Raw genomic sequence first — 12641 nt, 5'->3', positions numbered from 1 at the left:
CTGTTGTTTCCATATTAGATGAATACACAAACATGGTGTCAGGATTCATTTTGCTGTTTAAGGATGCATTTCACTGTATCAACAGAAATACTGCATGGAAGCCATGATGTTAGACAGGCTGAGTCCCTAGTTCCCATGTAAAGTCAAACGAAACCTAACTCGGGCAAAATTTCCCTTTATACAGACTTTGGGATGGGCTAAGGAGTCTCTCACACAAAGAAAAGGCTGCCTTAAAACACCACAGTAACAAGTCTTCTCCCTCTCCATAAATCACATAAATTTGGAAAAATTTGGCTCTTGTTTCATGTTTGGGGAGGGGAAAAGAATATGTTTGCGAAAGAGTGACTGGGCTGCTGTTCATTAGTTTGTGAATCAGAACAGAGATTTGAACTTTGGTCACCATAGCCAATTTCTGTCCTTTTCCCCTTCAAAAAAAAATCTAGTTATTCTCATTTCAATCATACATATATAAGACAAAATATTGATTTGACTCTTTAGCCAAGGCTGAGGTACGGTAACTGCTTGAACTATATGAATTAAGCCAACACCTCCTAGCCATAAAGCCTGCGGTCAATCTGATGGCTGCCCAGAGGTCACTATTACCACTCTTGAACAGAAGTACCTATTGCTTCTGTATCTGATCCCCTCACCACATCTTCATACATCTCTTGCTGCCCCTGAGAAAACTTCTCTAGTGTCTTATTTCAGGACTGGCACACACCTCAGGATGACCAAGCAGAAGGAGAGCAGGATTTTGCAAGCACAGGGCACTGAAGATGACACAGACCGTTGGGCTGAGGAACTGAGTGAATTTTACTATACAGAGAGTCACAAATGTGCGTGTACAAGAAAATGTGTAACCGAGTTTGAGCTGAAGAAGCTTTTACTTGTTTCAACTTCTTTTCAATCCTTCTCATGCTCAAATAACAAAGGATAAATATTTCCTCCCTTACTGATGCTTTTGAGGATCCTCCTAGAACGGTAACAGTTAATTAACTGCATATAATAGCAATGATCTATGAGCAATCAAATACCTTCAGGTACTTGTAACAAAGACAGTAACAATGATAATTTCCTAACGTTTAAAAGCTTGAAAGAGTCAACAAGCATCATCTTCAAAACTAGTATATCCAGATAGAAAAGCTGATGTTTTTCTTCGCAGCTCATCCAAACTACAAGTACCCGAAACTGAAGTGGGGACAATGATACCGACACTGGTACAACTGTCCCATCGCTGCACCTGCTCTATTTAACAAGTAAAAGTCATTAGGCAAAAGCGATGGCTTGGGCTGGCTGGTCAGACAGGAGCTCTGATGCTCCTTCTGGAGAAGCGCAACCAGTCGGGCTTTGGAGAGACGCCGTTTCGTTGTAAAAACCTCAGCCCTAACGAAATGCAGTGCAGAAGAAACAACTGGCGAAGAGAAGGATTTAAGTAAGATGGTTCCAGCGTCTTCTTGTGCGCTCGGTAAAATAATTTGACCCGAACACCCTGCAGCTCTCCTATCTTTGCAGCGCCAATTCCGAGCCGCACGCACAGGCGAGCGGAGCAGCGAGCGCCTCGGCAGCACCCCGCTCCCGAAGCCAGAGCGTGCTCCCCCCCGCCACGCCGGATGGTGGGAAACCGGGCAAAAATCCCACGCGGGGCCACCCGCCACCCCGGACCCTCGGGCCCCGCCCGGCCGCTGCCGCCGGCGGACCCCGCCGGGCTGGGGGGGTGGGGGGGGTGACGCTTCCCGCCCGCCTCCCGCCCGCGCTCCGGGCGCCCCGGCAGCGCCTTCGCCGCCGGCCGGGCTGCGGCAGCGGGTATGTCGGTGTGCTCCCTCCTCCCCGCCGCCCCACGCGTGTCCGCGGCGGGCCAGGAGAGCCGAAGCAGGCGGGAGGCGCGAGGGACACGCTGTCGGGGTGGGTGTGCCTGCGGGAAAGGCAGGTGCGACCGGTCCCGGTGCCGGTCCCAGCAGGGAGGGAGTGAGCGGGCCGGGGCCGCGCCTCACGTCGCCGCCTCGGAGGCAACAATGGGCCGGGGGGGGGCTCGGCGTCGCCGCCCCCTGCCCGCGGCTTCCGCGGGGAAAGACGCTGCCAGCCGAGCCCAGCCTAGCCGAGCCCAGCCCAGGCGGAGCCCTCGCGGCCCCCGGTGCACCCCGCCGAGGAGGCCGGGCCGGGGCTCCCCCGACGGCCGCCCCCGGGACCTGCGCGCCCCGGGGCGAGCGGCGGCGGGGCAGGGAGCCGCTCCGCTCCGTGCCGCGCCGCTCCGTGCCGCCGGAGCCCCGGTCCATCCCCCGGCCTCACCTGTTCAGCACTTTCCTGATCCTCTGGCGCACGCTGGAGGAGGGCGCGGAGATGCCGCTCCTGCCGCCGCCGCTGCCGCCCTCCGCCGGCAGGTTCTCGATGGTGGCCACGACATGGCTGGGCTGCGGCGGGTGGTGCGGCGGCGGCGGCGGCTGCGGCGGCGGGGGGTGGCGGTGGTGGCGGTGGCGCTCGGGGGAGAGCATCGCGGCGGGGCTGCGCCTCAGCGGAGAGCGGGGCGCATCCCGGCGGGCGGCGGGCGCTGCTGCCGCCGGCGCTGGCTCCCTCGGCTTCCGGGCAGCGCCAGACCCTCGCCCGCTCCTCCCTCACTGGGCTGCCATGCGGCGGGGGGCGGGCTGCCGCCGCCAGCGAGTGCCGCTCACGGTCGACGAAGTGGCAGCAGTTTGGCGACCCTCCTCCTCCTCCTCCTCCTCCTCCCCCTCCCCCTCCCCACACCCCCCGCGCCCAGCCGGTGCCTCCCCCCGGCGGAGCCGCGGAGCCGCCTCGATCCCCTTTGTTCCCCGCGCAACCCCAGCGCACGGCTGCCGGCCCGGCCCGTCACGGCGGCGGCGGAGCCCCCCGCGGAGCCGTGAGCGGCTGCGACCACCCCTGCGCGCCGCCAGGCCGCCGGGCCAGCGCGGCGGAGGCGCCGGCGGCGGCCGCCAGGGGGCGCCGTGAGCGGCGGCTGCGACCCCGCGGCGGCGCCGGGAGGCGGGCGGGGGTCCGGGGGTGTCCCCTCGGGGGTGTCCCCCCCTCCGGGGGTGTCCCGTTCCCCCCACCCCTCCCGCGGGTCCCTCCCGCAGGTCGGTGCCACCGTCCCGCCCCCGCCCGAGCATCCGCGCCGACTGAGCGAGGGGGCAGCCGGGCCAAGGGGAGCTCGCCCCCAGACCTCACCCCGTGAAATACCCATTTTCTTTTGGGGTGTTTAGTTGCCTTTTTGGGGTGTTGTTTTTGCTAGTCGCCCGACCCGCCTACAGCTAGGCAGCACGGCATCTCCTCCACCGGTGTTAGCGCCTAGGAACTGCCGTACGTTCATCCTCCGAACCGTGGCATCCTCTTCGGTGAATTGGAAAAAGTGTAAATAAAAAATGAATTCTGAACAACCGTGAGGGGCTGCGGGAGGACGGCGGTCGCCACAAAGTTCAGAGCTCCATGCATTTTTCATGGGGATGGTGCACCACAAGTTCATGCCTGGGCGAGGCTTATTAGAGAGTATCGTGTTTGTCTCTTTCACATACGGGGAGTCTCTCTGAAAGGAAATGGAATGGACGTGGTTTTAATATTTCTTATTGTAAAGAGGAGGATCTTTCATTTTAAAAATTGAATTAGGCTCAGAGGAGGTAAAACATATACATACCTTTTAAATCAATCGTGCCTCTGAAATGTATTACCTGATAATTTCGTAAAGTCCTGTAAGTTAAATAAACTTGAAATTTCACCTTTTCCATTCAGTTGTACCCCCTACTTATTTCTGTCACAGATTTTTTCCCTGTATCCCTGTTTGTGTGAACCTTACACAAAGGCATGAAGGTGAGAAGAATATTCACAAAAATCAGGAAAATGTGATTATAAAGCCGTGGAGTGTCCCCAGGGGAAATCAGGTAGATGTAATACTCAAAATTGCTTTTACCTTTGTTTTTTTTTAATGACTAGACTTCAGGTTGGTAATGTCTGTTTATAGGAACTATTCCTTTTGCCAATATTAATTTTTAATGTATCGGTTTACTCTGAGCACCTCAGCAACCTCAGTCTAACAGGTCTTCAGACGAGATCCAGTGGAGCATGTTGCTCTACCAGAGGAATGCTTTTGAAGATGGGGCTCACTCACTCAAAATCCTCTAAAGTTCATTCTCCGTTCTGGGCAGAAAGCCAGCTGTTTTCAGCACGAGCCGAACCTCACTGGAATCGGATTATGCTACTAAGAGATTCTTCTCTCTCCTATTCCCCCCATGGCAACCACATGTTTCCATAAGTGGAGAGAAGATGAGGTTCATTCTCCCTGACAGCTCTTGGAAGTGGAAGGAACAGAGCCTCCAAAGCCTCAGTGTCTGCAGCCAGGGCAGCGCAATGCTAGCTGCTGGGCGGGCCGCCCGGTGCAGCCATCACCGCTGTGTGCCGTCACCGTGTGGGTCCAGCATTAGCACCCCCAACTCACACGCTCGTCTCCATCCTGTGGACCCCTAGCACCTATCTGGTAACGGTTCCATGCCCTTCGTTAAACGCGCTGCTTCTCCAAACTGTGGGCTGGATGGCAACTGCAAATATTCTGGAAATACTCTCTGCGCCGGATTGAGAGGGGTTAGATAAGAGATGTGTTTGCTTCTGGGTGCTCAGTGGCCATTTCAGACTAATCCAGCAGCTGAGAGGATCAGATCAACAGTGTTTGTGTAACTTTATTCCTACTGATTAAACCAAATGAATGCATACCTTAAGTTCAGTTTGGGAGCTGCTGATAAACAGGGGAGGCTCAGGACAGCCTCCTTTTTTGGCAGCCTCCTTTTTACCGATGCAGAGAAACTGTAGGTCTGTGCAAACAGCCCTGCTGCATCACCACGAATGGATTTCTTGCATGCGCAGGTCTGTCATAAGTATGATGCCAAACTTCTGCTGTGCCAAATAAAATTGTTTCCAATTACTTTTCAGTTCATCTCACTGTCACGCTGCACATGTAGCATTACCCCATCGCATGGCTTTATGTGTTTGATGTTGCAGCTTAGCCATGCTAGGTTATTTGCATGATTAGACAAAATTACTGTGAGGAACAATTATACTGGATGTATTCTGTTTAATAATATCAGCAGATTGACTGCATCATACAATCAGTAGTGACTGATTGAGAACAGCATTTTTTAACATTTTCATAATTACTCAGGATGCTGTTCATGTGGCTCAATATCCCTCGCAGTCTGAGCACTCTTGGCCCGATTTCAAACACAGTGCTAAGCATGTTCGTCTCCCTTCTAGCTGCTTCTCAGTGTGCTGACAGTCAACTATGGCATGTCTGGCATCATCATTAATGTAAAACCTGACTGGATTAATTCTACCAAAAGATAAGGTTAGAATTTATATAACTGTGAAAATGTATTTTTTGTTAAACATTTCAACCCACTGATTAATAGGTGAACATGCTAGAGGTTAGTCCAATGACTCCTCTTTGTGGTTTACGTTGAAGAAGTTGCTTTGCTTTCTAGGGTGAAGTCCATTTTTAAGTCTGGGTTTTCCAAAATTGTCGCATGAGTTTAAAGCCAGATTCTCAAAGGCGCTGAGCTGAGTCAGCCTTTGTGGTCACCAACATCCCCCATAAATAAAATGAAAACACCTCTCCATGGTCACCTAAGTTCACAGGGGATGGAGTTGTTTTTACTTCTCAGTTTCTGTCAATAAACATGCACAAAGCTGTTGTAACGGCAGCCTCACCCGCTTGCAAACCCACTGCCTGGGGGCCTGGCTCAAGCCTAAATCCCAGCGCCTGAAGGCCAACCCTTACACTAAGTGGGGAACTCCTCTCCTGGGGATCTGACTTGTAGCTGTGCTCTGACCCTACTCAAGACCTGGCAAGACTTGTAGCAGGACTAGAGGCCAACCAGTAACTAGGGGGGGTGACACGGCACCGGTAAAATTTATAAGCAGGGGAATAGTGTCAACAAATGAGAAATTTTTATAAAGAAGTGCACCTCCATCTCCCAGTAGGTTGAATGCTGGATGTAGGGACTTGGGGTCTTACCTGAACTTAGCCAAATTTTAGAGTTAAAACTCAATCTTTCCTTTTCCAGCTGAGTCTCCAGGAATCGCTGAAATTGCTGTTCTGCAGTACTGTCGGCATGCCTTGGTCCCCAGCTGATGAGCAGCTCCGAGAAACCCGAACTCCAGTGGTTGCAGCTCTCGCCTAAGATGTGGAACAGCTGTGAGTGTTGTATTCCCCAAGGCTGGTTGGCTTGTCATGGGGATTCAGTCAGGCAACCAGCCCACTGCATCATATTTTCTCAGGAGTGGGAAAAATGAGGTACTGAAGCAGCTCTGGCCAGGACTGGGCATGGTCTGTCACTTCTCAAGCAAGCACCAGGGCTACCAGGAGGATGAGTCATGATCTCTTTTTCAACAGTCAGAATGACTGTTCTATACTTGCTGATTGATTTATATCAAACTTATACTTTGATTTATTAATATTTCTATTTTAGTATTTGAGATAACACTTTATTGATACTAAACATTTTTATTTGATAGAAACATTGCTTGATTATTAGTAATAAACCAAATATTACATTTGGTTTTGATTTTATACCTGGAATGAAATAGTTGCGTCTGGAGGGAATGAGAAGACCTTTTGTTAGCACACTCTACTGCAACACTGCGTGGGTCAATGTTAGCTCAGAGCTGAGATTCATCCCACTTGTTTCTGCATGGCATTCCAGAGAGGAGGTCTTAATATATCTGGTGAGTTTGAGCTGAGCACCGTCCTGGGGCCCTAGTGGTTCTGCCTAGCTTATTTAAAAGTAGCCCAGGTATCTTTACATGCAATGCTGCATAGGGCAGTGGTGACAGCCTTTGTTATGGTGTTTTTGGGGGACAGGCAACAGCCACAGAGGCAAGATGTTGGTTTGCACAGAAGTCTTTTACTCAAAATCCTGCCGAGCCTCTTCTCAGGCAAGCTTTTATTAGAAGAGCCCAGCTACTCCAGCCACCTCCCGACACCTGAGAAAGTCTCAGAGAAGTGATACGGTTCCAACGTGTAAGGCTGACTATGAGGAAAAGAAGCAGGAACAGCGCACAGCAGCACAACCTTCATGTTAACCCTCAGCCGCCATGCGCCAGTGTCCCATTTTGGCACCATTGTTGCCATCTGCCAGGTTGTTACAGATAATCAGGGCCTCACAAGTCAACTTCTTAGGAGATGAGAAGTCAGCAGTTCTGAATCTGAGCGTAGCATGTTTATTCATACACACCAGTGGATGAACAGCTGTGGAAAGGCAACATGGCTGTGGGGAATCTCAGCACACAGCCCACGTACAGTTCCCAGACAGCATCTCTGCATCTAACAAAACAAGAAGAGAGCACAGAGGCACACAGAGCTGCTCCTCCCGCTGGCTCCTCACTCATTTGCAGCACAAGCAAGGCAAGACAACCCACCAGCATCACACAAGGGGTGAGGAAGGTTGCAGGTAACAATGCCTATTTTTCATATCCACTGTAACAATATTTTATGTTTCTCATTAGTTGCAGGAGGGAATATACCAACTGACTAACAATTTTCACTCTTGTAGGGAAATATTTACACACAGACACACAGAGACAGGGAGAATTACATTGCTATACCATTGAAGCCTGAGTCCATATTAAGAAAGATGCATTCTACAATATGGAAAAGGTAAAATTAAATAGAATTTATTTGCTTCCATCACCTTGGGTGAGCAACAAAGGCACAATAAAAAGTACAATAAATAATCTGCGAATGCCTTGGCTTACAACAGTAAAAGGTTCACAAGCAGTTCAGAAATGGAACATGTGAGATAGCTCAGTTTCTCTGGAGGAGGATGGAGAGTGTTCCTGTCTCACATATGATTGCCTCTTCTTCAAGATTTCACTTGCTTCACTGCAGCTATCATTTCAGCGGAGTTTGTAGTAGGCATGCAGTCACAGGTAGCTTTTAGACAGTTGCAGATATTTACCTACTTGTCCCTTCCCTTATTTGCATAAAAATAGATGAATCCTGCAGAGCTTAATTAAGAGGTGCATTAACTTTCCTGCTTTGCTTGTAGCATAGGTCACTCAAAGACTCAAAAACTCAAATTGGAAAGAAAGCTGAATCTCAAAAGAAACTAACAACAGCTCATCATCTCAGAAAGCTGCAGGGAGGCAGGCTGTTATTTCCCTCGTTGATATTCAGTACTGAAAAAGCAAGTGGGAAGAAGTCCCTAATCTGCTGGCAGAAGAGAAATGAACTTATAATAGTCGTGTCATGCTATTTTTGCACAGCCCAATAGCAATTCAACCTACTTGTTCTTTTCAATACACCACATGACTATTACTTTTATTTGTTTTATTGCATGCTTCCCTCTCCTTCCTCATTACATAATTGAATGTTACTCTACAGTATGCCCTGATAAGTGTCTCTACTTGTCCAGAAATAACAAGTTTTTAAAATAATCCTGGTTTTCTATGAAACAACAAAAACCCTTTTCAACCTGTTACTGTTCAGCAATCAGAAAATGTGATACACAGACGTGAAAAATCAAACCAATTCCTTTTGAGGCTGAAGAAACCAGTCTTGAGAATTCCTTTTCCGGAGGAATATGACTAGCTAATATTGCTTTATTTCTTTACTTATCTGTACTTTTTACAAAAAAACTCAGTCTTGCAGACTTTGTTCCCTCATGCATTATCCTTAGCTCTCATGCCCACACTTGTGAAACCTGTTTCCTGCCATGTGAAGGGAGCACTCCTCCTCTGGATGGTGCCTTGGGAAGTCCAGGCTGTACAGGAGGTCTCTTCTCTGCCTGGGCAAGGGCAGACTCAGGGAGCAGGTTGGAGGAACGCTTTGACCCGTGACTTGAGAAACATTTTTGGGAAAGACACAATAGATGGAGCCATTCTATTTTGTCTAGGAACAGCTCCCTGTTTCCCTGTCTTAGGAATGAACTTTGCCCATGTCCTTCCTGCATGCAGAGGTATCCACATGTCTAGGCCCCTTATTGTGAATTAGGAGTGCTAGCCCAAGGATAACTAGAGACTGACTCCCTAAAATGGGAAGGGATACCCACTTCATGACAGAGGTGGTTTACTAGTCCATCTGCAAGCCGGATAATCAACAATCTGACAAGGAGAGGACTGGGTTTACAGGAGTGAAGTTGCCCTTGGACTAAGAGCCTTTTCACTGCTCCAGTTTCATTGTACACTTTTCATACAGAGGTAACACAGTGAAACGTAGAGGCCTGTGACATGTAAAAGGTCGTATAAGGTGATCTTGAGGTCCTCCTGGCCATGCAGTCTCTGCGTCCATGCAAACACTCAAGGTAAGAGGACAGAGACATACTGACATACTCCAGGGCAAAGTAACGCAGCAGTTTTACTGGATAAAAATTAAATTTGGAAAAAGTATTTTGACATCTAAAGAAATTCACCTCAGGAGAAGAACAAGAGTGCATTTTGTCAGTGAGAAAAGCCATTAGATGGACTGTGGAGGAATTAAAGGGGTTTCCCAAACAGAAAATGTGCTAACCCCTAGAGGAAATCAACCATACGTATTCTATGCCTTAGTGTTACTATAATACATTTCATTGACAGACTTTTGTCCTAGTTCATAGCGCTTCACTTTCAGAGGCCTCTTGGTTTCTAATTACTGCTGTCATAGCTCCCAGAGGAAACAGAATGGCAGGGCTGAAACCTAAATCAAACCCGCTGGAGATGTGAGTGAGACCCCAGGGAGTGCCAGCCCAGCCTTGACCGAGGGCGAGAGCAGTGTGGTCCTCCCTCCTCCCCCAGGGGCACGGGGAGAGGCATCCAGCCGTGGACAGGCTGCAGAAGGCAGGAGCAGAAAGGTCACACTTTCAAGCAGTAGTCATGATGGTGCCGGCAGGTTTAGCTTTGCTCTGTTTTATCTGCATGATAAGGCCATTTGAAATGGAACTGCTGTGACCGCATCTGCGTCTTCACTAGCACTGCCTGCTCTTTGTGCTCAATTCAAACTTCTCAGGTCTCTACTCTCTGGCCTTGTGTACATCTGTTCCCACCAGCCTTGGCTCCTGCTGCACAGAGACGCCTTCTAGAAGTGGATCCATACATCTATGACAGCACAGCAGTGTTTTAATTAATTCTATAAGGGGAGGACAAGGCCTGACTTTTGCACTGCCTTTCCTTCTGCTTTTTTTGGTACATATTTGGCTACACTGAAGGCAGAGTAAGGTGTTGGAAGCAAAAATGGCTTTCTATCATTTTTAACTTCCTGAGGCCGTCTGGGACTGTCAGGATCTTGGTCAGACTTTGAGGCTGCCTTATAGTCTGGGATATACAGGAACAAACACATGCTTTTTCTAGCATGACAGTGCTCTAAAGATGCCAAATCACAGCATCTTCAGGGTACAGGCTACAACAAGAACTGCCAGGTGCTTTATTAGTTCCATCAAACAGTGGCACAGACTGCCCAAGGCAGATGCTTGGAGGTTTTCAAGACCCAACTGGAAAAAGCCGTGAGGGACCTGGTCTCACGTCATGGCTCAGCCTGCCATGAATAGGAGGTTGGACCAAAGACTTCCTACGGTCCCTTCCTACGGTCATGAACTATGACTTCACTTGTGCTGAGTTACGCTTCAACAGTATGTGCATGTGTAACTGTGGGGTCAGAAAACTCCAGAAGGGGAAAGAGCTGGGAAGAGTAACCTTGTCACTACTTTTCACTTTGTTAGGACAAAGTTACAGAAAGACACAAAAGAATGAGGATCTATAAAGTGACTTATTCCCACATGGAATTATACAATAGTGAAAATAAATGAACATAAATAAAACAACAAAGTGCTTGACCAACACAAATTCTTAATTACATTGGTTTATTGATAGAAATAATAGAGACTGGACTGGAGAGATGAGGACATCTTGGGATTATTGCCTCAATCAAGATTCAAAATGTATGTGACTGACTGGGCATTTAGGATATCCACCAATAGAGGTAACAGCTAATAAAACCAGAGAAAAATCAGAATACTTCCTTCAGGATCAACACTGTTTGGGGATATTTATTATTGTTTGCTTGTGATTCTTTATGTCTGTTAAGTTTTTATGAAATGTCTTATCTTTTAAAAATAAAGACTGATATCCAGATACTAACACATTCTCCTTGTCAGTGTAAAGTGCCTTTCCATGTTATCTTTTTTCATGTGTCACTCTGTTTTGCAAGCCTCTTTGGCAAGTCACAACTGTAATTCTGCAAGTGGGTGAGAGAAGGGATTGTTCTTGAGCCAAGTCCAAAGGCTGATGTTCTGAAGGAATTAAAAATAAAGACAAAATATATTGTTTTGGGGGACAAGAAAATCATACCAGCTAGTCACACTTTACAAATAAGTCAACTTTTTGTGTGATTAATGGAAGTTATCATCAGGTTCAAGGCTTTATTCAATTGTTAGTTATTGTTTTTGTTCTGACTTACTGAAATAGCAGCAGTAGACATGCTTAACGTGATGACTTATGCTCAGGAATGTATCAGCTAATGAGGTCATTATGTCACCATCATTAGTGTTGTTCAAGGTAAAGATGGATACACAGAAAGTGGAATTATTTCAGGGCTTAATCCTGTTTGATTCCAGAGACTGATCAGGCGATCAGTCAAGTCATGTCCCACAGTACCCTCTACAGTAAATTTTACAGTCTAAGTATATGCTAATGGTTAACAAAGGATTCTCCGAATGAACACTGAATTTCAAAAAGAGATATGGAAACTAGGGTCTGTGGGCAAAAGCACTGGACCAAATTCAGCTCTTTTTTTGCTGACTGGGATGCTACCTCCTTTTGACTTTTTCCCTTTAAATTGTTCTCAGCACAAGTTCAATTAGCTCCCAGGTTAAACAACAGATGCAGGACACTTAGGCAGAAATTTTACCTGGTTCCAGCCAGATGACTCTTGCTTGCAGGTGCATAAACTGCTCTGGCAAACATGTTTTCTTTTTATTTCTATGGACATTTGTACCTAACTGCAGAGCTGGAGCCCTGCCCTGCTCTGCACTTAGGATGAAGAGCAGAGGAATAGGATGAAGAATGTGCTTGTCCTGATATACATGCAACTGCGATTTACTCCTTACTACACTGGGATTAATGAACATGCCTATCATATTCTGGAGAGTATTTAACTGCCATGCCAACTGAAGCAAGAGCTATCCTCAATGATAAGGACTACTTATCAGAGAGATATAACACCTGTGTTGAAGTAAAAGCAAGTAAATCCCACCATAATGTGCTCCTGCACATACTGTGAAATCCTCAAGGAAGCAGGGCCTGGGTAACAGAGTTTAAATCCAGTTGATCCAGATGACTGGGACTGCTTTTCAGCTTTGTCTGACTCAGTAACCCAGCACAGGAGTACTGGAGACAAAGTACCAGAAGGGTGCTAGACATGCAAAATATTTCACAGCTGGACTTGAAGGCTGACTCGTACCCATTATGATGTATTGCCTGACAGCTAATCCTGTAAACTACTGCCTACTGTCGTATGAAAAGACTGCCAGATACTGCGGGTCCTTCTGCTTGCTGAGTCCTCCGTTTTCTTGGGTAAGCACAGGCTGCATTTGCAGATTCAGATTCAACTTTCTCCACCTCGACCCATCCAAATAATTTATCAGAAAGAAAAATGGGCAGCCAACCTAATGTTACTGCAG

At 48.0% G+C, this 12641-nt stretch overlaps 1 protein-coding gene across 1 annotated transcript in view; it reads right to left on the bottom strand.

The window, feature by feature from the left end:
- The window catches only part of SLC35F1 (solute carrier family 35 member F1), a 248668-nt gene extending 246094 nt beyond the window's left edge, over positions 1-2574 (bottom strand). Inside the window, exon 1 of the mRNA XM_075087513.1 lies at positions 2287-2574. Within this exon, the coding sequence (XP_074943614.1) occupies positions 2287-2489 (203 nt within the window). The 5' untranslated portion in view covers positions 2490-2574. The remainder of the gene's footprint in view (positions 1-2286) is intronic.
- Between the last annotated feature and the right edge of the window lie 10067 nt (positions 2575-12641).

The sequence above is a fragment of the Phalacrocorax aristotelis genome, chromosome 3 (genome assembly GCF_949628215.1).
Source record: "Phalacrocorax aristotelis chromosome 3, bGulAri2.1, whole genome shotgun sequence".
NCBI classification, from domain to species: domain Eukaryota; kingdom Metazoa; phylum Chordata; class Aves; order Suliformes; family Phalacrocoracidae; genus Phalacrocorax; species Phalacrocorax aristotelis.
This window is presented reverse-complemented; position numbering and strand designations above follow the sequence as displayed.